At 53.0% G+C, this 24,032-nt stretch overlaps 1 protein-coding gene across 3 annotated transcripts; it reads left to right on the top strand.

Moving 5' to 3' along the window:
• The first annotated feature begins 6,277 nt into the window (after positions 1-6,277).
• On the top strand, positions 6,278-13,044 carry FST (follistatin). 3 transcript variants are annotated; one of them, XM_081090417.1, is made up of 6 exons: positions 6,278-6,814; positions 8,492-8,683; positions 9,070-9,288; positions 9,779-10,003; positions 10,945-11,172; positions 11,899-13,044. In XM_081090417.1, the coding sequence occupies exons 1-6, from the start codon at positions 6,730-6,732 to the stop codon at positions 11,979-11,981; spliced, it is 1,032 nt and encodes a 343-aa protein (XP_080946543.1). In that variant the 5' UTR covers positions 6,278-6,729; the 3' UTR covers positions 11,982-13,044. The 3 variants fall into 3 exon arrangements, with proteins under 3 accessions (XP_080946543.1, XP_080946542.1, XP_080946544.1); XM_081090416.1 differs by having other exon boundaries at positions 6,359-6,814; positions 10,942-11,172; XM_081090418.1 differs by having other exon boundaries at positions 6,359-6,814; positions 10,942-11,172; positions 11,580-12,022.
• The last annotated feature ends 10,988 nt before the right edge of the window (positions 13,045-24,032 follow it).

Raw genomic sequence — 24,032 nt, 5'->3', positions numbered from 1 at the left:
CCACCTCTGAGAACGTAAGCAGGATGATCAACTGCGTTGAGTGGGACTCTAGTCACATGAAAATGATGAAATGATATTCAGTGAAACACTGATCAGCAGAGGATGGTTTTTAACATTCACTACATGTAAATCTCATAGTGACAGAAGTCCTTCGTCAGAGGAGTGACTATGGTCTAAGAGAAACACCCACAGAATGCACACGGGAGACTCTGATGAGTTAGCACTCTGCTCCTGGGAGGTGTGCTCAGTACATTCTTTTTGACTGACCATAGACAACTGCCCTTGGGACACATCGGGACGAGCAGAAGCCTGCACCAGGAAATCTTTATGACCCACAGAGTTCCTTTGAGATAAAAAGCTGAAAACTGCGTTTATGATCCCACTTCTACATGTTTTCCAGTGTCACTCAAAATGTAACATGGGTCCACAAGCCATAGTTAGAAGGAATTTAAGAAAACCTAAGTAAATGGAAAGATATACCATGTTCATGGTTTCGAAAGCTTAATGCTGTTAAAATTTCAGTTCTCCCCAAATTGATCTCTCCCTGCTATAATCTCATAAAGTTATTTGTTTTTTAGAATTCAACAAGTGGATTCTAATATATATATATATAAATACAACCAGAATACCCAAAGCACACTTGAAAAAGAACAAAGCAGAGAAATTACATTACTCGAACTCATGACTTACTGAAAAGTCACAGAAATGAAGATAATGTGGTGCTGGAATTGAACCAACAAACAGATCAATGGAACAGAATGGGGAAGCCAGAAGCAGATCCACCCTTAAGAGGCCTTTTGGTTCCTGACGTGGGGCCAAAGGCAAAATGCGAACTGGATTTGGAATGAATTCCCCTTTGAGGAAAGATGACTAAAAGTCAATCAGAAGATGCAGTGCATCATGTCTAACTGCCTTGGGACCTTTGGGCCTACGTAAACCTAACATTTCATCTGGGGGGCAAAACAGACAAAAGACATGAGATAGGATTTTGTCAAACGAGGAAATACAGATGAAAACATGGATGATCAAACAGCCATGGTATCAGCTACTGATGGCAATACTGAATAAGGCAAGCACTTAGCAAAGAACTAATTATTACTTGTGCAAACCACTGCTACTCTACGAAAGCTAAAATGAGGTAACAAAAGCGGAAATGTGAAAACGCAACTACAGCATACCAACTCACCCTCCGCCAGGACTGGCCCAGGGAGGCGGCTCTGACGTTGTTGGCCGACACGTCATTTCAGTCATGAAGTAGCGGAACACAACAGCTGATACGGATTGGCTGTGTCACCCTTTCACTGCAGTAGACAGTGGAACTGGAACTGGGGTTAAACGGGCTCAAGGTCACACCCTGAGAGTTATAACCAAATAGATGAATCATTTGGATTGTCAAAGTGACCTAAAATATAGTAAACCATTTAGATGTTACCATGGACTCATGATAACATTCCTATCCCGGGGCATACTTTGAATTCCTTACTTTATGTGAATGAATGATGCTAAGCTTGAATATGCTGATACAGGTTTATGTGGATGAATGATGTTAAGCTTGAATATGCTGATACAGCTAGTGTGACATATCACAGAGGACTCCTGGAAACCCAACGTATTTCCAAGCTTGGAGGGGAAAGTAAGGCGATAGAAGTGTCACACAGAAACAAGTAGTATCAGAAAGAAAGTTCTGTTCCTCATTGACTGACTGGGTAACATCAGGGCAACCCTGACAACAGAAGCAGTCCAGTAATCCATTCATTTTTCTCAGCGCTGTACAGAAAACATATATTCTCGTGGCTTTTTAAAAACACTTCATCCCCAGGAGGTTTGGACAAAATAGATAAACATTGCTTTTACGCACTCACATTTCTTAACGTTTTTGTTCTGCAACAATTCCGCCAGGACAGACGCTCCCGCCTCCCTCCTCACATCCTCAGTCTCGCCTATGCAGTTGCACAATGCCAATGGCCGTGACGCATTCAGTCGCTGTTTTTGTACCTAGAAGGACAAAATCTGATTTTTAAAAATGCCAGCCTACTTCTCAAAGTGCTTAAATCCTGCTGTTTAATCAAGATTGGGTATTTGCATTTGGAAGTTTAATATTCACCTTGCAAAACACCTGACTTCAAAAAAGTTTGACATTCAATTTTTAAGGCAAAAAATATAAGCTACTCAGTTCATGGCTTTCCAATTTTCCGTGTGTAACTTTTTCAGGACTGAAATTTAACCGGGTCAGTTCTGGTCTCAAGCAACCACTTTGTACGATCTCACGCGTCTTTCTTGGGAGCTAGATCCCATCGTTGGCTAAACTCTAATATTTTAAATTTATAAACTTCAGAAGGAAGATCGCTTTTGAAGCTGACACACACACACAAGCACCAACCCCAGAACAGCAGCTTTTTGTGTGCTGCCCAGAAAATCAGTTACAAAGTGGTCTTATTGTGTTCCCATCATTTACATTTACTTTTTTGGCAGAGCAGAAAGGAAAAGAAGAAGTCAAACTCAGAGGCATACAACAGAAATGAAAGAAGGCATTTTTATGTTAAAATGTGCCCTTGACATTTAGACATCGACCAACCCAATATTGAGCATCGACAGGAGATGAAACAGCCCCAGAGACGGCAGCTGTTTTCTGTGACGTCGCTGAGCAGGTGCCATGCCCTCAGCCACGGGAACGGGGTGGGTCTCTTGCTGATGATGCCCAGGGAGGCCCACATGGGGCCAGCGCTGACCTGCGTCGGTTCCTCAGATCGGCCCCGAAATACCCCGGCGCCAACAAGAGTCCTGATGGCTGACCTGTGCCAATTCACAGCAGACATTCTCCCAAACAGATCAATACTATCCAAGGGGCAGCTGGAAAACAGGATGAGCCTGTCTCACTGAACAAACAGCAGGCTGCTTATTCGCAAGGGCAAGAGCCGCACCGCACTGCGTTTTCCACAGTGTGTTTGCTGGAGACTCGACCCTGACCCGCAGAGCCACCCTCCGGGGTGAGGAGTAACCCAGCGGTGGGCCTGCTCTGATCCTGGCGCTCGCTCAGAATGGAGGCATGTTTTTTTACATGCTTGCCTTACTTACACTGTCTTCATACTTTTTTATTCTTCTTTTTGCTCTTCTTTTTTATATCTTTATTAATTTCAGAGAGCAAATGAGAGGAGGAGGAGGAGGGGAGAGAGAGAGAGAGAGAGAGAGAGAGAGAGAGAGAGAGAGAGAGAGAGAGAAACATCAATGATGAGAGAGAATCATTGATTCGGCACTTTTTACAATGAGAGCCACTATGTCCGCGCGGGCCTCGCCTAGACAATCCCACGATGCCAGAGCAGCTAGTCAACGCTGTGGCTTCCGTCCAATGGCAGGCCTGAGTGTTTGGCATTGTGTAGACAAAACAGAAACAGTATTTTACTTTCTACTCATCATACTGGAATGGTGTGGACACACCTTGGATGAAATTAATTCAGAAAAAATGTTAGGACACCAGTTGTTTCTATATATAAAAACTGAAATAATTATGTGGATGAACCAAATTCATTTGCTCAAAGATCCAGATAGGTATTTTTTATTAACCCCCCCCCCAAAATTTGCCTCTTTTCTATTTTTTTATTTAATCACATAGATACTCTCCCCCCCACACACACAAAATAAGATAGTGTACATATCTGTGTGCTCTTTTTATATTTATATATTTATATTTGTATATGTGGGCATGTAAATGAACAAGAGTTAAATCTAATAAAAACATGAAAGTTGCATCACTATTATCATTGCTACAAGGTTACAAAATATGAGGAAATTATAGTCTTTATAACAATCTTCCCCAAAGTGCTGAGAAAATAAAACTATGGAATACAATGTGACCCTACATTCCTCGAGGCACGATGACTTCATATATGACCCAGCATGAGTAAAATTTTAATGCTTCGAATGGTAGTAGGGCCAAAAGCCTAACTAGAATTAGATTTTCCCGGCTTCCAGAGTCTACAGCAGACTCGGGACCAATAAATCCATTTAAACTGGGCAAACATATTCCAGTCGGAGTGGCTCAGCACTTGAGTGTGGACCTATGAACCAGGAGGTCATGGTTGGATTCTGGGGTCCGGACACAGGCCCTGGTTGTGGGTTCGAGCCCCAGTGGGGAGCGTGCAGGAGGCAGCCGATCCATGATTCTCTCTCTCATCATTGATGTTTCTCTCTCTCCCTCTCCCTTCTTCTCTGAAACCAATAATACACACACACACACACACACACAGGGGGCAGATACAGAATCATATTATCACGCTTGGGTCTTAGAAGTTTCTAATGGCCATTGGTGGCACCGCTATACATCTACCATCTGAGATCTTTTCAGGATGCAGACATTCTCACTTATTTTCTGTCCGCTGGCTAAAGCAGAAGCTGTGCCTCTGGCTGCTCTTAACAGACAAATTTGTATGAAAAAAAAAAAAAAGTCAAGTGACAATGCTCCTTAGCCTTTCCCTTTTCTTCAAGAAGCTTTCCCTGGGGGGCGGGGGGAGGGGACTTGAAGGGGGGAAACAAGGCTCCCTCCGGCCTGTTGCTATGGGAGCTCTCAGTCCCTGCCCCGGTGAAGAAGCGCATCCCACGGGGAGCCGTGCCCCGCAGCGCGCTCGGCCTGCAGGACCGGGGCCTGAGCGTCCGCCGTTAGAGGGCACTCACCCACTCCGCTGGAGCCGCCTCCGCGGAGGGAGAGAAAGGAAGGCGGCGGAGGACGGGGCGGTGGGGGGCGGGGGGCGAGGGAGGGAGGGAGGGGGAGCCGCGGCGGCGGGGTGGGTGGACGGGAGGGGAAGAGCCAGGAGGGAAGAGAGAAGGAGTCCGTCTGCAAAGATTAAGGAGGATATGGAGTCCCCGAACCGTCTGAAGTGAGCGCCCGCCCGCCCGCGGGGCCTCGGGACCGCAGCGCAATGGCACGGCGACCAGCCCGGCGAGGGCACCGTCTCCACGGCCTCCGCACCGGGCGCGCGCGGTGCAGGTGCGGCGGCCGCGGGCTTTGTGCTCCCTGCCCACGTTCCGAGGGGGTCGGCGCGCCGGGGAGGCACCCACACAACTGTCCTCTAATATTAGCACGGCTGTGTTTCGGGCCTATTATAGTCCGTCCAGACAGATCCATTGTAATGGGATCTTTTATTAAAAGATTAGCACTATCTCCTGCAGTTGGTGGAAAAAAATCTGTTATCGCTGAGTTATTTGCAGTTGTGGACGGGGTGGGCGGTGGGGGGAGGGCGGGAGGAGCGGTGGGGCGGTCGGGCGGGGTGGGGGGAGGGGGTGTGCATGGGGGGGGGAGGGCAGATTCGAAATCCGCGGGAGAAAATCCCGGGGACCTGCGAACGTCCGAGAATTTTGTCTGCATACTTCGCTGTCTGTTGTCCTCCGGGCCCCAGAAGCGCGAAGAACAGACATTTTTCAAAGGCGGCTTTTGGGGTAAACAATATAGCATTTTCCGTGAAGTAATCGTTTTATATAAAAGGAAATATCGCCTCCTCGGTTTCATTCAGCGGTGCCAGCAATGTTATAAATGAGAGGCCCGCCAACTGGCCGCGAAGAATGCCAGGCCCTGTCTTAATAAACTGAGGCTACAGAAGTTCATTATCGATGTTGCAATCTTTTTATTCCGCGAACCGAGAAAGACGGGGGGGGGGGGGGTAGAGAGAGAGAGAGACTCAAGGCAGAAACTGGGGAGCTCGGGGCGGGGGAGGGGCAGACCGCCTACGTCGGCGCCCGGCTCCGCGGGGCGACTCCAGACGCGGCGAAGTGAAAGGGGAGGAAAGAAAGGGAGAGGGCGACGCGGCGACGGGGGGGGTGGGGGGGGGGGTCCTGAACATTCTTGTTCGCTCCTGACTCGTGGAGACCGAGGGCCGCGTCCGGGCCCCGCTCCGCTGGGATGCCAGGGGCCTCGCCCGGGGCTCTTGGCCACCGGTCTGGGCTGGGGGTGGCCGCCGAGCGAGGCGCGCACAGACCCAGACACAAAACCCCGCCGGCCCCGCGACCAGGCTGCGGGAGCCTGACCCCCGCGCGCCCCGACCCGAGCGCCGGCGGGTGGTGCAGCCCGCGGGGCTCTCGGGCGCCTGCAAAGTCTCCCCGGAGCGGAGCGGAGCGGCGGTGCGCGCACCAACTCGGGTCCCCCCAGCGCCCCCGCCGCGCGCGCGCAGACACCACCGCGCGCACACACACACTCACACACACTCACACTCACACTCACACACACACTCTCTCTCACCCGCCGCCCTGCGCGCCGGCGCTGCCTGGGAGCGGCGTGCAGCCTGGAAGTGGGTGTTCTTCCCGCTCCCCACCCCCGACGCGTCCCCCACCCCCGCCCCGGTCGCCGCCCCCCTCCCTCGCGCTCCTACGCAATAAGAACTCGGCGATTCCCCTCCTGCCGCCGGGATCGCGGGCACCTCCAGCCGATCGCTGGGAAGGGTTTCCAGAAGGTGGGAAATGTCACCTGATTCACACTGAACTTTTAAAAGCTCCCCGCCCCCCAGGAGCCGCGCACACCGCGCGCGGCCGCCCGCCCGCTGCCCCACACCCCGGGAGACCGCCCACCGCACGCCCGGAGACCCCGGCCGCATTTAAGCGCGGCGGCGCCCGGCTCCCGACGTCCATTGAAGCGCGCGGCGGCCGGCGGCGAGCGCGGGGCCGCGCCAGGATCGCTGCGCCTCCGCCGCCCGCCTCTGCGCCCGCCCGGGCCCCCGCCGCTGCTCGCCCCGCGCCTCCCCCGAGATGGGCCGCTCCCGGCACCCGCCCGGCGGGCTCTGCCTGCTGCTGCTGCTGCTCTGCCAGTTCCTGGAGGACCGCAGCGCCCAGGGTAAGCGGCGCGGGGGGCGCGGGGGGCTGCGGCTCGCACTTCGCCGCCGTCCCCTCGGGTCTGCTCGGAGCGATGCTGCTCTCGGATCCTCGGACCCACCTAGCGACTCGGGCATGGAGAGCGTGTGGACCGAAGGAGGGACAGGGCAGCCGAGCGGGGAGCGCGGTGACCCTTGAAAAGGAAGGGAGCGCCCGGGTGCCGCTCGGGTTGGGGTTAGATGCTCCGATTCTGGGCAGAACGAGCGCGGAGGTTTTCCGCGGGGCTGGGCTCGGGGAAGGGCAGCATCAGCCGCCTGCGGAGTCCGGCCCGACCCCGTGCAGGTTACCTCCCCCCACGTCCCAGTGGGAAATGACCGGGAGGGGGGGGGGTACTGAAATGTCTTCGGTGGCGGGCACGCGGTTTCAGAAACTTTGCCCAAACTTGGAAATGTGGGCGCTGGGCACTGTGGAGGGAAGTCACTTTCCTGCTCCGTGAATTTCTTCCAACCCCGTCCCCCGAACCCTAAAAACACCCGACCCCAATCCTGACTCGGGAGCGCTGTGCGCGGCTCACCGTCCCCCGCGGACCCTCCTCCGCCGGTTAACTTCCCGGAGAGCAGGCGGAGCCGCCGCCGACTTCCACTCAGATGCGCTGAGCGCGAGCCTCCCAAGTTGGTTTAAAAAAAAAAAATCGGTTTGTTTCAGTTAGTCCTCGAGCAGACTTGTAAGGAAATCCTCGCAGCAGCGCGCGGCCCGGTGACTGTTAACGGTGTCCGGATGGCTCGGGAGAAGTCCGCGGACCCGAGTCCCGACGCTAAGGGGGGGTGGGGGGGCGGGGGGACCCGCCGAGGTTTCGGTCGGGATGGGACGGCGTGCGCTCCCGGGATGGCGCCCCCCCTCCCCCGGTCCCCGCACTTCCCTGAGCCCGAGGCGCGCCGGGCCCTGCTCTCCGCCCCCGCGGAGGTGCCCTGGCCCCCGCCGCGCGCCGCTCTTCGTGCCGCCTTCGGGGCGAGGCGCTGCCGGGCGCCGGGGACGGGCCGTGGGCGCCGCGGAGAGCAGCCCGGGCCGATTTCGAAAGACCGCGGTGGCCGCGGGCGTCCCCTGGGCCCGGCGATTGCAACACGGCCCGTCGGGCGGGCTGCGCCCCGAGGCCGGGCCGGCACGGCCGCCTGTTTGCTTTCATTTTCCTGCGCCGGTGGCTGCGCTCGCCCCCGCGCCCTGCCGCCGCGCCCTCGCCCCTCCGCCTGCCCCGGTCCCCCCGCTTAACCGTCACCCCACCCCGCTCCCCCGCGAGCCGCCGGCGGGCGGCCACCTCCGTCCGTCCTGTTTTTGCCAAGTTCCCGAGTCGCTGCCGGTTCGGAACCGGGACGAGCGAAAGCAGACAGTCCCAGGCGGTCCGGCGAAAGGCCGCGCGCCTGCACGTGCCGTGTCTGGGTCCCCGGGAGCTGACCCGGGGCCGGCTCGGGGGGCCCGGGCGCCGGGGGCCCGGCTTCTGGCTGGCGCCCTCCCCTCGCCCCCCGCCCACCTCTCCGGTCCGGGCTTCCCCTCGGCTCCCCGCCCTCCACCGCCTTCCAAGTGCTTCCCGCGGGCCCCCGGCTCCTGGCCCCTCCGCCCCGCGCCCGCCGCGCCCCTCGGGTCGGCCCCGCGGCCCCCGCCCCTCCGCGCCGCGCCCATCGCCTCCCGCTCTGTGTCCCCGCAGCCGGGAACTGCTGGCTGCGCCAGGCCCGGAACGGCCGCTGCCAGGTGCTGTACAAGACGGAGCTGAGCAAGGAGGAGTGCTGCGGCACCGGCCGCCTCAGCACCTCGTGGACCGAGGAGGACGTCAACGACAACACGCTCTTCAAGTGGATGATTTTCAACGGGGGCGCCCCCAACTGCATCCCCTGCAAAGGTGGGCCTCCCCCCACCCCACCCCCCGCTGCAGGCAGGCCTTGGCCCAGCCCTGGGCCGGTCCCCTTCCCGTCCCCCGGCCCCGGGAAGCTGGGTGGAGTCTTGCCTGTTACACACTTTACGCAAAACAAGGTCGGCGGAGGCTCCGGGGCCGCCTGGCCAAGTGTGGCGGTGGAGGCCAGCCACCCCGGCTCTTGGAGAGAGATCTGGGTCTGGGGCGAGGCCCACTGGCCTTCCCTTCCCCCTCCACCCTCCCCAACTCCTGGGAGGGAGCCTGGGCCCCTGGGGCGCCGCGTGCACCATTGCGCAAGGCCTCCCCCGGCAGAGGTCCTGCTGACCTGCCTCCGGCCTGGCCCCGCTCAATCCCTGCCTCTTTCCAACTGGTAGAAACGTGCGAGAACGTGGACTGTGGGCCCGGGAAGAAATGCCGCATGAACAAGAAGAACAAACCCCGCTGCGTCTGCGCCCCGGACTGCTCCAACGTCACCTGGAAAGGCCCGGTCTGCGGCCTGGATGGCAAAACCTACCGCAACGAGTGTGCGCTCCTCAAGGCCAGGTGCAAAGAGCAGCCCGAGCTGGAGGTCCAGTACCAGGGCAAATGCAAAAGTAAGTGACCCAGCTGGGGCCGGGCAGGGGCGGTCCCCAGGAGGGGCCTAGTAATGGTCATGAAGAGCCCAACTAAAGGAACACTTTCCAACGTCCAAAGACTCCTTCAGTACACAGAGGGCCCCTGCATAGCTCCGTGGCCGAGCATGGACCTACGGCCCACGAGGTCACCGTTCCATTCCCGGGCAGGGCCCATGCCCAGGTTGCAGGCTTGATCCCTGTGTGGGCTGTGCAGGAGGCAGCCGGTGAATGATTCTCTCTCATCATTGAAGTTTCTCTCTCCCTCCCTCTCCTTTCCTCTCTGAAATCAATAAAAATATATTTTAAAAGGAAAATACCACAGAAAGGACCATACCTAGAGTCGTAGGTTTGCTCTTGAATCCCTCAGGGCCCCCCAGCTGCCTTTGGTTGGGGATTTCCTAGATCACATCGGATCCTCCCTCCGGAGGACCGGGCGCTGCCTGCTAACGTGTCTCCCTCACTGTTGCAGAGACCTGCCGGGATGTCTTCTGTCCAGGAAGCTCCACGTGTGTGGTGGACCAGACCAATAACGCCTACTGTGTGACCTGTAACCGGGTCTGCCCAGAGCCCACCTCCTCGGAACAGTACCTGTGTGGCAACGACGGGGTGACCTACTCCAGCGCCTGTCACCTGCGGAAGGCAACCTGCCTCCTGGGCAGGTCCATCGGACTGGCGTACGAGGGAAAGTGTATCAGTAGGTATTCCGGATTGAGAAACAAAAAGAGAAAGTAGGAAGGAGACGGCCAGGTCTGGCGTTAAAACCGTGGTGTTAACCAGTGAAGAAGCCAGCGCCTCCCAGTTGCAGTTTCGCCAAAGAGAGAAATCCTCCCTGTGGCCCCACGCTCCCCAGGGAAGCTGTTGTCTTCCCCTGTTGTCTTCCCGAAGCGCTGGCATCTATTCTGAAACAGGAAACAGTTTTCTGTCTTAGAAAACGTAGAACTCACTCGATTTGGCACATTCTTTCTAAGTGCTAGACTGGCTGGGAGCAAGAAGTAATTACTTACCAGTTCTTCACAGCTGTCATTAGGTTCTGATAACGGATGGAACGCTTTCTTTTTTTTTTTTAAGATCCCACTGTGGGGAAGCATCAATGCATATTTAGCTCTAGGACACTGGAATCCTGTTCCAGAAATACTATTTTCATGCACACATATAGTATGTAGGAAACTGGGGGGATTTGTGTATATTTCAGTTTTATTATCAAGCATTTTGCATCATATATCTTCATTACCCCCATTAGCGAGCAATAAAATGTAAGCTTGTGTGTTTAGCCTTAGCCAGTTTGGTTCAGTTTGGTTCAGTGGGCCTGTGGACCGAAGGGTCCCGGGTTCGATTCTGGTCAAGGGCACGTACCTCGGTTGCAGGCTCCTCCCTGGCCCGGGCCCTGGTCGAGGCTCCTGCAGGAGGCAACCCGTCCATGTGTTTCTCTCACATCAACGTCTCTCTCTGTCTTCCCCTCCCTTCCACTCTCCCTAAAAATCAATGGAAAAATATCCTCAGGTGAGGATTAGCCAAACAAAAGAGAAAAAGGTGTACGTTATATATTTATCTTTCTTGATAGAGAAGTAGGGGAAGGGCGCGAAGGGGGGCAGAGGGAGTCCACGTACTCATCACAGGTCCATTATATCCTAGAAGCAAAGTCCTGTGAGGACATCCCCTGCAGTGGCGGGAAGAAGTGTCTATGGGACGTCAAGGTTGGCCGCGGCCGGTGCTCCCTGTGCGACGAGCTGTGCCCGGAGAGCCAGTCCGAGGAGCCCGTCTGTGCCAGCGACAACGCCACCTACGCCAGCGAGTGCGCCATGAAGGAAGCCGCCTGCTCGGCGGGCGTGCTGCTGGAAGTGAAGCACTCCGGACCTTGCAACTGTAAGTGTTGTTTTCAACTCGCTCCAACCTCAGGCTGCCCAGCCACGCCCGAGGGAGCGGAGATGCACACCCGTTACCAGCGCGTTGCCCTTGAAGCTGGGTGGCTGCTCAGCCCGCAGGGGCGGCCCCTGGGACGTGTCCCATGACCATCCAGCGGGCTGCCTCTAAAAGCCTCTTCCGATCCCGTGCCCCTAATTCCTTTGCCGTAGTCCTGTGCTTGGCTGTGGGCTTCATTAACCCTCGAACCTAAACTAACTGCTTCAGAAGCTGCTGTTGTTTTCTTTCTCAAAGGCAGCTTTCTGTGACCGCGCGCGCGGCTGCCTCGCGCAGTCGCCTCCACTAACTCTGAAATAAGGACCCCAAGCAGTTGTACCCAGAACACAAGAACGCTTTTTATCTGATTTCAGGATCTGCCCGTAAAACCTGAGCCATTGATTCTTCAGAACTTTCTGCAGTTGTTGACTTCATAGATTATGGTGGTGTTTTTTTGTTTTTGTTTTTGGTGGTGTGTTTTTTTTTTTTAAGTATTTTAAAATAAAAAAACAAACACGTGTTGCAGAAGAGCAGATGCCAAAAAATAAAATATTAAAATAAAGCATCTCCCTGCGAGTCACGTACAAGTCACCGCTGTAAAGTGGCTGGCAGAGGGCGTGGCCACGCACCCTGAGCTGCTCTGCGCTGGTGTTGTCCGCATTAAACAGCAGCTCCCTGTGTTCCCCCATCTAGCCATTTCGGAAGACACCGAGGAAGAGGAGGAAGACGAAGATCAGGACTACAGCTTCCCCATATCTTCCATTCTAGAGTGGTAAAGTCGCCAGCAGTGTTCAGTGTTGGCCTAGCCTCTGGGCAGAAAACAAAAAGGAAAGAAAGAAAGAATATATATTGTCCATACTGTACATAAGTGTATGCTTATTTATTTGGGGGGAAAGTATCCATAGAGGACCTTGGTCCTCCAGCTCTCTCCCAGGCCACCTGTCACTCCTCCGACCCAGAGGGGCCGCCTTGTGAGGTCTGCTGGATGAGGCCCGTCGTCGAGACGTGTAGACATTTATTTATACTGTGTCATGTTTTATAATTTATACATAAAATGTCTGGTTGACTGTACACCTTGTTTTTGAAGAAATTTATTCGTGAAAGGAAGAGCAGTTGTTATTTATTGTGAGGTCTCTTGCTTGTAAAGTGAAAGCTTTGTTTGCCTTGTAAACCATCGAACCATTCCTTCCCGGTCACGCACTCCCCCGCCCGCCCCCTCCGTCGCGCCGTCCGCTGGCCCGCTCCACTTGAACGCACTTGCATGTCGGTGTGTCCTGTTTATTTATTGGATTCTCTGCTGCCTGTTCTGTACGTACACGATCCCTCGGGTTTTGTTTACAAGGAATCTTGACTGACCAAACGGCATTGTAACTGGCTCCGACCGGAGGTACAGGGGCGCCAGCTTTGAGGAAACTCCTGCTTCAGTTCTCTGGTTGCGACGGAGACGGTTGTGAGACTGAGGTGATGGCGACCTGAGACTTCCAATAATCAGTACTTTTAAGATGTTCCAGATCCAAAGAAATGGAGTGATGGGTGTCGGGGGGCTGCCCGAGGGGGTGTTGCACACTCGCCTTTCGTTGGGTGCTTCCTGGAAGCTGGGCTCCTGTACCTTTAAATTCGTTCTTTTTCAACCAGTGTGTCACTACACGTTATGGCAGAGCTTTCTCAGTTCAAGTTTCTTGCTTTTCATAATACTTTTTTTCTGATGCAATTTTATATTTTCAAACATGGCAAGTTAAATAAAAATTCATTTAAATATATAGTTTTGTACTTTTCTACCATGTAAATGTGCAATGTATATAAAAGTTATAATGTGTATTTGTAAATAAATGATGAGTGAAAAAATAAAAAAATTTTAAAAAGCCAAATGGTCTCAGTCGCTGATGATGTCAAAGAAGTCCTTTGGGTTTTGGCGTGAAAAGGTATGGAATGCATTTGCTGAGAAATAGAGAGGTTGCCAGAAGTGAGCGACTGGGGCAAAGTGAATGACAAGCACCCCACCCCCCCGCCCCCTGCCCCCCGTGAGTGTGAAATGGAAAAGGGATCTGAGGCCCCACAGCCCCTGTGTGAGAGCAGACGAGGTTGTCCCTCTGAAGCACCCTGAGCCTAAGCCTCCTCCTGAAACACGCCCTCCTGGCTGCTCCTGCGGCAGCTCCCAGAGCCCCAGTGCCTGCCTCTCCATAACGTGGACCCGAGGCCTCGCAGTACAGCTGCGCGGGAGGGGGGGCGCGGGTTAAGGGCAGATGGGCCACGGGCCTGGCGGTGCTGGCGTGATGGGGACGCCGCGAGGTGAGGGTGGGATGGTGGGTGATGTCTGTGTTTGATGGGGAGGGAATGATGCCGGGTGAGAGGATGCAGCATGTCACAGTCAGAGGTCACGCCGAGAACCGCAGGTTGGCCTGGGGGCCTCAGGCCCCTGTAACGCATGATGCTACGTAGTAATAAGGCCATCAGCATGCGTTTCTGTGTTTCTGATTCATCGGGTGTTAATTCCTTTTTTAAAAATATATATATTTTTATTGATTTCAGAGAGGAAGGGAGAGGGGGAGAGAGAGAGAAATATCAATGATGAAAGAGAATCATGGATCGGCTGCCTCCTGCACGCCCCACACTGGGGATCGAGCCCGCAACCCGGGCCTGTGCTCTGGCCACAGAATCAAACCGTGACCTCCTGGGTCATAGGTCAGTGCTCAACCACTGAGCCCTGCTGGCCGGGCAGGTGTTGATTCCCTGACTAAGGATATTAACAATATCAAAAGTGCAAGATGCAAGACGGGACTGCAAGAGGGAAAGCAAAGAACAGTCAACCGTGCCCACATTGCTCAACAATAACTACTAAAAGTGACTAGGTTTGATTCCCAAAAAATACGTTTTTTCTTTCCTAAAAATAAATAAATGCATCGATGATGCTGCTGGTACAAGACTGTTGGCTCTCAGCTGTGGTCACCAAATGAGAACCGTGGACACCGGGGGGCCTCAGGGGAGGCGGAGACTGTACAATGGTTCCCAGCCTGAGGGTTTTGTTAGCCTCCGGCCGGATCCCACACAGAAGGGGCGGCCAGGAGAGGGACAGGCTGCCGTTAACCTAGAAGATGCGTCAGGACCATGCCTGGAGCTCCGCTGCCACTGGGAACATCTCCCGGGAACGGGAATGGGAACAGGAACGGGAAGACAGCTGGCAGCCACGGTTTCACGGCCCTCCCTGGAGTGGGTTTCTGACTGCCCTGGGATGCTACAGGCACTGGAAAGCTCAGCATTGCCACTGACCGTGAGGGTAAAGCTGTCACTTTTAACAGGCACCCCTGTGTGTCTTGGCAGGAGAGAGTGATAAAACCAGCAGCTTGCCTGTAAAACAGCACTCAGATTATTTAAGAATTTTCTTTCATATTCGTCAGCATCAATCATGCCTCTCAAGCAAAAATAAAAATAAAAATCTAATTTTCTTCCTTGGAGTTTCCTATTTTTCCAGTAATCCTGCATTATGCTAGTGAGTATCAAGAAATAGAAGTCTCCTTTAAAATTAAATTAATATCATTAAGCTATTGTTAAAATTTCAGCTGTGGCCCAGAAAAGTAATTCACTTAGGCATATAATGTAATTAATAGAAACCATCCTAGTAACTAGTTTTCATAGGAATGTGTACAGCTTAATGATCAGGAATTGCAAAATATCAGGCAATCATGAAAAGTATCAGAAGTCTAATTTTCATGTCCCCTTGAGATTGTTCTAGGTGAGGTGGGTATGTTGCCTGGAGTGTGGCAAAAGTAAAATCGGGCATAATTAGAATCATTCTCAATGCGGTGGCGGCCTTAGGCGGATTCTGCGCCCAGGTCGGAATGCCACATGCGGACAGAACAGGGCCTGTGCTTAGACCAAACCCCTGCACCGACGTGAAATGTACTGAGAGTGACGGCTGTAATGTGGTCACGTGAGAGAATATCCCTACACTTAGGAAACACACGCTGAAGTCTGTATGTAGGGAAAATGGCCAAAATGGATATAACTTACTCTGAGATGATTCAGAAAGAAAAAATGCAGCTTTATATAGTCCCCCCCCCCCCCCCTATACTCAAAGGGAGTCACACAAAGTCACTACAAGAAGTAGAGTGAAATATAACAGTAAGTGAATTTGAACAAACGGTATATGGGTATTTTGTTTTGTTTGTGTTTTTTACTCCTCACCCGACGATATTTTTCCATTGATTTTTAGGGAGAGTGAAAGAGAGAAACACCGATGAGAGAGAGGCACATGGATTGGTTGCCTCCTGTAGCCTCCTACACCCACCCCGCCCAGGGCCCGGCCGGGGAGGAGCCTGCAACCGGGATACGTGCTCTTGACCAGAAGCAAACCCTTTGGTCCTGAGGCCGACGCTCTATCCACTGAGCCACACCGGCCAGGGTGCATATGGGTATTTTTAATACTATACTGTTGCAACTTTTCTGTTAGTTTGAAATTATATCCAAATAAAGAGTTTGAAATTTTAAAAGTCAGTCTCATCGAGGAGGGGTGCGCAGCGGGGGGCTCCCCATTCTCTAGGAAGGCAGGGCAGTAGCTGTCCTTTAACAAATCCTCCTGAATGAGCACGGGCTCCAGAGAACAGTTCCGGTGGCTTCACCAGGCGACTGACAGAATCAAAACTGGCCAGAGACTCGCTGCCACCCGCGCCACACCCGCCTCAGAAGTCGCCTTTTCTTCCCTGTACTCAGCCTAAAACGCAGAGTGGGGGCGAGCTTTGTTAAAACGCTCCAAACACCCAAGCCCCGCTGCTGCCCCCGCTCGCTATCTGCTACGCGGACAGGTCACCGCGCCTCTCCGCGCCGTTTCCCACTGGTCAGCAGCATCGGGCAGTGTCTGCTTCGTAACGGTGTCGTGGAGGTTGGAAGACAGGAGATGTGCAAGCCCCGAGGCCAGGGCCTGGCACCGACAACGGTGGGCAAGTAAGTGTCTCCTAGGATCATAAGCATTGTTTTTAATTAAAGACAAAAAGGTCGGAACTGGGGCTCCTCAGCCAACCCCTGCCTTGCAAATGCGACGAGTGAGGCATCCAGGCCGGAGGCTCGCACATACACACGGTGGGTGCTGGGAGACGAGCGTAACTGAAAGGCGCGCTCGCCGGGTTAACATTTAACACGTTTCCGGAGGTGCTGGGAGCTGGAGCAAACGTGCACAGTTCAAAACAACAGGTCTAGACACATGATTCCCCGCAGAGATCTGGAAAAAGCTCTCTCGCCCACCAACATTTCCAAAGCCACACGCGTGCCCTTTGCCCATGCAGTCACACACCCAGCACAACCCCTGGCAGTCAGCTGCACGACGTCAATCTTCTTTCGTTCTCACACGACTTCCTACATGAGGACTACAGATCCCTAAAGAGTAATAAACTATTTCCAAACTATCAGAAACCCTAATGTAAATGATACAAGTGCCAGGTATTTAAAAAAAAAAAATTGACATGTTATTTAATGAATAAACATGTTTATCAAAAGGCATTTTTCAAAACCTGGGTCCTCATGTGCCCCCACTCATGTGCCGCTTTCCATTCAGACCAGCACGCCGCCCTCCCCCGCCGCGGCTGCCGTGTAAATAGCCTGCCCCGGGCTCGGCGGACCTGCCCGGACACGTCCCAGCCCCAGCTCCGAGTCGCTGGAATCCCCCCCGTGAGGACGGATGGTCCTGGGCTTGGCCCTCCTTGGCCCTCAGATGTCTTGGCTGGTGCCCTCGGGATTCCTGTGGCTGAGTCCTTCAGACACTTCAAAACATATTCTCTGGATTACACCAAATGCGGCCCTGGCAGAGCTGCACTTGGTCATTTTTCTATTTTAAGAATATGGCCCTGGAACCAACTGGTACTGTTGGGAGCCAGACACATCCCCACCCAAAGGCTCTTGTAGCCATTCGCCAAGGACTCGGGTCTCTGGCTAAAGAACCAGCGTCAGTTTTTCTCAAGAATTTGGGGCCAGCAAGAAATTGGGAACAAAGGTGCCATGCTGGTGAGAAAGAGAGGCTCCGTGTCTATTCCAGTTCCAAGAAGGGATCTTGGTACATCTCTGCCTTTTCAGCACCCAAAATAAATTGGGGGGGGATGATTTTTATGGTCAGGATGCGTCCCGTAAACAGTGGTGTCAGTGAAAGAAGGCCAGGCGCTATGGTTTCTGGAGATTGCTGTGGGCTGATGGCCCAATGGCAACACGGAGCCGAGGGATGGGATTACGAAAAGGCAGCAACTCTTGGAACCCCTCCGGCAGTCTTTTGTGGGATCCGTGCCCCAAAGCTATCAACATGGACTGAGGGCAATTTATTCACTGGGTCTGTGGGACCAGGACCCAGTCAATAAAATTCCCCGATATAAACCTTCTTCGTCAAGGTGGAGTGCCCGGCCAGCAGCAGCAGCAGCCTTACCCGGGAGCGTGTTAGAAACACAAGTTCAAGCACAACTCCGGACCCCGGAACCAAATTCACTGGGGGCAGAGTCCCAAAGCCTGTTTCCCCAAGCACTCTAGGTAATTCTCGTGAATGCTGACGTTTGAGACCTCCTGTCCTAGAGGCATCACAAGCTCTGAGGGAGGCGTGGCCACCTGAACACCTATGGGTGGGGCTGTGGGGCTCTGGGAGAGCTCCCTGTGCCCCGTGCCCGACCTGGCCAGGATCCCCACACATAATCTGACCGGGGCCGCAGGGCTGTACTCGTGGTGGCAAAGGCATTCGGCCACAGACATCACCAAGCACATGTTTCCCGAGAATGTTCTCACCCTCCGTTATCTTCAGGGAGATCTTCCCAGCGAGACTTAAGCGGCGCTGCCTGGGAGTGTGGACTTGCCCCCCATCCCTCCCAGCCATAGGCACGGAGCGGTGAGCTTCTCAAGAAGAGACTTGACTGCTGGATGGAGCGAAGTGGCGTTCCAGCCCTGGCCCTCTCCTGGGTTGACATTTGGTTCACTTCTCTTCCCCGAACGTGCCTGCAACTTCTTCCAGGAAAGCCACACCGTCTTCCTAGAGGAGCACCTCGGCTCCGGCCATGGGGCAGGGAGCCAACCGCTACTACTCGGCTGACCTTCGTCCAAGGACAGGGAGAGCTAAGCAACCACATGCAACAGACACGCAGGCTCGAAGCCACTGCACGGGAGGGACGTGGTATCCTCCACGGACGCGCCCAGGAGCAGCAGCGTCTCCGGCCACGGCCTGAATGGAGGCTGAGAGTGCCATCCTACCCTCCTGGCCTCATAGCATTTCCTACCTCAAGCACCTCAAGATTCTCTCACCAGGCCCTGACTGGTTTGGCCCAGTGGATAGAGCGTTGGCCTGCGGACTGAAGGGTCCCAAGTTCGATTCCGGTCAAGGGCATGTACCTTGGTTTCGGGCACATCCCCAGTGGGTGGCGGGGGTGGCGGGGAGGGGCGGTGTGCAGGAGGCAGCTGCTCGATGTTTCTCTCTCATTGATGTTTCTAACTCACTATCCCTCTCCCTTCCTCTCTGTAAAAAATCAATAAAATATATTTAAAAAAAAAAAAAGATTCTCTCACCAGATCTGTGGTTCTGTAAATTACCATCTATTGATCTCCCCACACCCTCTGGCCAAAATTCTAACTTTGGCTCAGTGCAATCCGCCTTCTCCACACCTACACCGAGGCTGCCGAGCAAGAAGGAAATCCTCCAAACATACCAGCTGGCGCCCCTGCACAGGTGCGAGACGTGATCTCAGCCGGCTTCTCCAACCTCCGGAGCAGTATTCCACATCCAGCTCTTCCCCAGTCCCCTCTGGCCTGTCCACGCCCTCACCACCTCCCCAAGCAGCAGACCCACGCCCACTCTCCTCACTTCAGGGAACTTGAGCTCATCTGCTTACCTGGAAAGCTGCTCACATCAGGAAAGAATGACCTCAGCTTCCTCCTGCCAGCATTCACCAGTCTGCCCAGGTCCCTTCCATTTCTAATTACCTTCCCTCCGATCACAGAGAATCTGGTCTGCATATCTGTGCTTTTGACCACGCCCCTTCCATCCCCTCCAGAAAGTCACTCCATCAGCAGCTTTCCCTCCATCATTTTTAATTCCTCCCTCTGTGATGGTTTTAACTTGAGCCTTAAAAAAACACTTCATTCAAAGTTTTTACATAAGGTTATCTAAAATTGAAATAATATCATTAATAAAACTTTCCTAACTCAAAGACACACTCACACACTCAACACACACATGCTTCAGCCTTGCCTAGTGGCCCCGTGGTCAGCAAACTGCGGCTCGCGAGCTACATGCGGCTCTTTGGCCCCTTGAGTGTGGCTCTTCCTAAGCCTTGGGAGTACCCTAATTAAGTTAATAACAATGTACCTACCTATATAGTTTAAGTTTAAAAAATTTGGCTCTCAAAAGAAATTTCAGTCATTGTACTGTTGATATTTGGCTCTGTTGACTAATGAGTTTGCCGACCACTGGCCTAGCCCATACATTTTTTTTTAAAAGGCCTTGTGACTCGTTCCAGACACAACTTGTGGAGTAATCTCCACTCTGTCTACTGCCTCACCTCACCCTCATTCCTCAACCCTCTGCAACTTGGACTCACCTCCTATTAGTCATCGGAAGAGGCTTAACAAAGGTTATCAATGACTTTTAAGCTCCCAATACAACAGACATTATCCAGTCCTTATCTGGTGGACCTCTCTTTGATTGGTACCCTGTGGACCAGACTCTGGGACTCCCTCCGGGCATGTTCACCCCCACTCCTCCTATCTCACATTCTTATGTGGCTTCTTGATGACTCGTGTCTTCTTACCAGTGAAGCAGGGATCAAAATCTGCCAATCCACACCCTGTGTCTGACTTCGATTTTATCTGATCACACAAACCTGTGAAATAATTTTGAATTAGTTGACACTATTTAAAACGTAGGCAATTCCAACAACAGCGAAATCTACTTTCTCTTGAAAAATCAGAAAACCAGGTATCCCTGGGTCTTTGAGTCCCATAGGCACCGTCACCAGAAACAGAGCAGACAGCAAGCAGCTCCCTCACTGGGCGGGCCCGCCTCCCTGGTTCACAGCGTCTAGCCACCGTCCTTCACTTGCTTCAGTCCACTCCCTGCCTCCCCTGACTGCCCTGGGCACAGTCGCCCAGGTAAGTCACAGATTCCAGTGTCACCACCTTTTCACGGCCGTCCATTGCTAGAGGCTGTAGGCCTCTGCGACCAGCCTGACACACTGTGAAGCTTGGGTCATAGCTCCTCCCTGTGCTGGAGAAATCTCCTCACCTGCTGGTTTCCGGACAGATTCCTCCCACATCAGAATCTGGTAGGAGAAGAGCTGATTGGTGAAGCCAAGTCCCGAGCCAGGGAAGCTGGGAAGTGCAGGGTTCAGTTCTGCGTTGGGAACTGGAATTCAGCATAACGAGGAAAGAAATTTAGAGAAGGTGTCCTAAAGGGCGTGGCAGCCACAGTGACAGGTGGAGACACTAGAAAATCCAGACAAAGCTCGGTATAAAGTTGTTACAACAGGATCTGCACGTGGCCGCGGCCAGAGGGACGGTATAGACTTCCTCACCCGCAAGCTTCAAGATAATGTTCTCAGAAGCACTCAGCAACCCAGGAGTCGTCCACATCTACTACCCGTCCAATGCTCCATGCAGTTTGACGGCAGCTTAACACTCGGCATTGTCCCAACACAACTGCGAGGACCATGGCAAGGGCAGAGCAATGGAGCAGAGAACAGCAAGCGAAGCAAACGCAGAGAAAAGCAATTTCCCGAATAATGAATGAACGGCTGTTCGCAGTTGGCAGCATGTTTTTAAGAGAAAGTCCTTGACCTCCAGCGGCTGGTGGGCCATACAGGAGCCTGTGGAGGCAAATGCTGACTGAGGAGAGGAGCTGAGCCCTCGGGCAAAGGCCGGTGGACAATCAGTAATTCTCTGACAGCACCGAAGGCCCTTCAGTGGGAGTCAGATGCCCGGGGCTAATGACGGGGGCAGAGATCCAGGTGACCAAGAAGGACCGGATCAAGGTAAACCATATCCTATCCAGGGGCAGCAGGAATGAATGGAGGCTGATGGAACATTGGGAAAGTTGTTTTGTCTGATTGATTGATTGATTGATTGATTGTTCATCTGTTTAAAATGCTCCTGAAGTGCTTCACTCTCTGCTGGTTTCCCTCTAGGGTTGGCCAGGCCCCGGGAAGGGAGCAGAGGATGGGAGGAGAGAGAGGGGAGGTACAGACCCCCTGCTCCCTCCCTTTCTCAGCCTCAGCTGCTTCTTCCCTCCAGGACCACCCAGGAGAAGCAGGGCAGCCCTGCGGATCCACTTCCGGCCCCCTCTGAGCTCCAGAAACTCGGTTTCCTCCCCCCGGTCCTTCCTCCCATAGGGACAGTAAGGGCTTCCTCCCGACTGTGCTGGCCCAGGTGCCTGCCCTCACCTTCTTCCTCCCCTGCCTGCCCACCCTGCTGCGGAGGCCTGGCCCGAAGGTAGTTCCCACAATTGTCTGGGCTGAATTCTCTCTGTCTGCCAAGAACCCTGACTGACAGGGGCCTCCAGACTTCCTGCTCAGACCTGATTTAGGGTCGATCAGTCCTTCATTCGTACACAGAAAGGGAACGAGAAAACACCCAGGATAGAGTAGTTCTTGACCTCAGCTAATAGGACGACTGCTCCTGTGTGATCAGCCTGGTTTTATACCATTAAAAACACCGCGACTGCCCTAGCGTTTTGGCCCAGCGGATAGAGCAGCGGCCTGTGCACTGAAGGGTCCTGGGTTCGATTCCAATCAAGGGCATGTACCTCACTTGCAGGTTCCCCAGTCCTGGTTGGGGTGCTTGCAGGAGGCAATCAATCTATGTGTCTCTCTCACATCGATGTTTTCTCTCTGTCCCTTCCACTCTCTCTAAAAATCAATGAAAAAACATTCTCATTTGAGGATTAACCAAAAACAAACAAACAAAAATACCGCTGTTGCCAACCCAGCTCCTAAACTTTGGATCCTTCCCCAACACACCTGAATGCACGTGTTAATTTTTGTGCCTAATTTAGTGAACATGGCCCTTTAATGCACTCACTAGGCAGCAAAGACGGGCAGCTTCCACTGAAAGCCTGGACTGAGCAGGCCATCTAGTCTACCACGCTCTGCTGAGACTTGTCTCCAAGGACCGTGGTGCCCATGGGTCTGAAAGCACGCTTTCCCCTGTGCGCTTGACAATGGGTGTGCTACAAGCACTCTTTTCTTCCCTTGCACACTGAGGAGAAGAGTCTCACCTCAGCACCTGCTACATGTGTGAATGAACGAGGGAGCTTATTCTATTCACACAACGGAGAGGACCATTATAAGACCTGAAAGATCCTAGCCAGTGGGTTCACTACCACACGGAAGCCAATAAATTCAACTTCTGAAGACAATGTATTTATGGCTTCAAGTGAGTAAATGTAGTTTCATATAACAAATATTGATGTGCATCGTTTCTTCTGGTAAGCATACTTAAACACGCTTTAAGATTACATGGCCTTAAGACCCTAGGTTACAACTGTTAACCAAAAGACCTTTAGTTTAGAAGCTGCATATCATAGAAGACTTTTATACATAATTATGTGTAAAGGAGACAAAATTTGTACAAATTTAAAGTGGAAACCCGGCCAGCATTGCTCAGTGGTTGAGCATTGACCTATGAACCAGGAGGTAATGGTTCAATTCCCAGTCAGGGCACATACCCGGATTGCGGGCTCCATACCCAGTGTGGGGCATGCAGGAGGCAGCCGATCCATGACTCTCTCTCATCATTGATGTTTCTATCTCTCTCCTCCTCCCCCTTCCTCTCTGAAATTAATCAACCAATCAACCAATATACATTTGTATATATATACTAAAGTCCCAGTGCATGAAATTCATGCATGGGGGGAGGGGTCCCCTCAGCCCAGCCTGCACCCTCTCCAATCCAGGACCCCTTGGGAGATTCCCAATCCCTAGGATCAGGCCTAAAACGGCAGTCAGATATCCCTCTCACAATCCTGGGCCACTGGCTCCTAATGGCTCACCTGCCTGCCTGCCTGGTCGCCCCCAACTGTACCCTCCCTGCCTGCCTGGTCGCCCCCAACTGTCCCCTCCCTGCCGGTCTGGTCACCCCATGCAGCCTGCTCTTCAGTGGTTTGGTCGTCCCTCATTAACCCCCCTGCTGGCCCAGTCATAGGGTTAATTTGCATATTACCTCTTTATTATATAGGGTGACTTTAGTAAATAAATAAATAAATAAATAAACAAATAAAGTGGGAGAGCTTTGCTCCCCCTCCCTCGGCTGTGAGGTGTTTCTGTGCCCTGTTCTTAAACGTTCCTGAGAAAGGCGTGTTTGCTTGGCTCAGATGGGAAATGCCTGCACATCTATAAAATGCAAAGAGAACAAAAGGGCATCCACAGAAGAAAATGCTTCCCCCCCATCCCGCCCTCGTCCCCCGCTCCCTTCTCTGAAGTCACCAATGTGATTCGTTTCCTGTGTATTTCTCAGGAATACTTGGTGCATACGCAAGCAGGTACCTGTATTTTTATTTTGTTTTGTTTTTTGCAAAAATGGTGCCATGCCAGACTAGAAATTCCATTGTGCGGTTTGCTTCGTCCGTCTGTTATATGTTATCGATTGCTCCACGTCGCTATGGCGCGGGCTCACTGTTTTAAAGTGTTAAACGGCATAGATGGAACACAGCGTGGTCTGTTTTATAAGACCTTCCTTGCTGTGGGGCCCTGGGCCAGCTACTCATCAACCGTTCATCTCTCCCTTACCTTTCAGTCATTGTGTACCTTTTGTTCATTTGTTCTCATGTATATAGCAGGGAAGATAAAAACCAATGTGATGGTGATGATAATGATGATGAAGGG

This window comes from Myotis nattereri, assembly GCF_964212035.1.
Source record: "Myotis nattereri genome assembly, chromosome: 4".
Lineage (NCBI taxonomy): Eukaryota > Metazoa > Chordata > Mammalia > Chiroptera > Vespertilionidae > Myotis > Myotis nattereri.
This window is presented reverse-complemented; position numbering and strand designations above follow the sequence as displayed.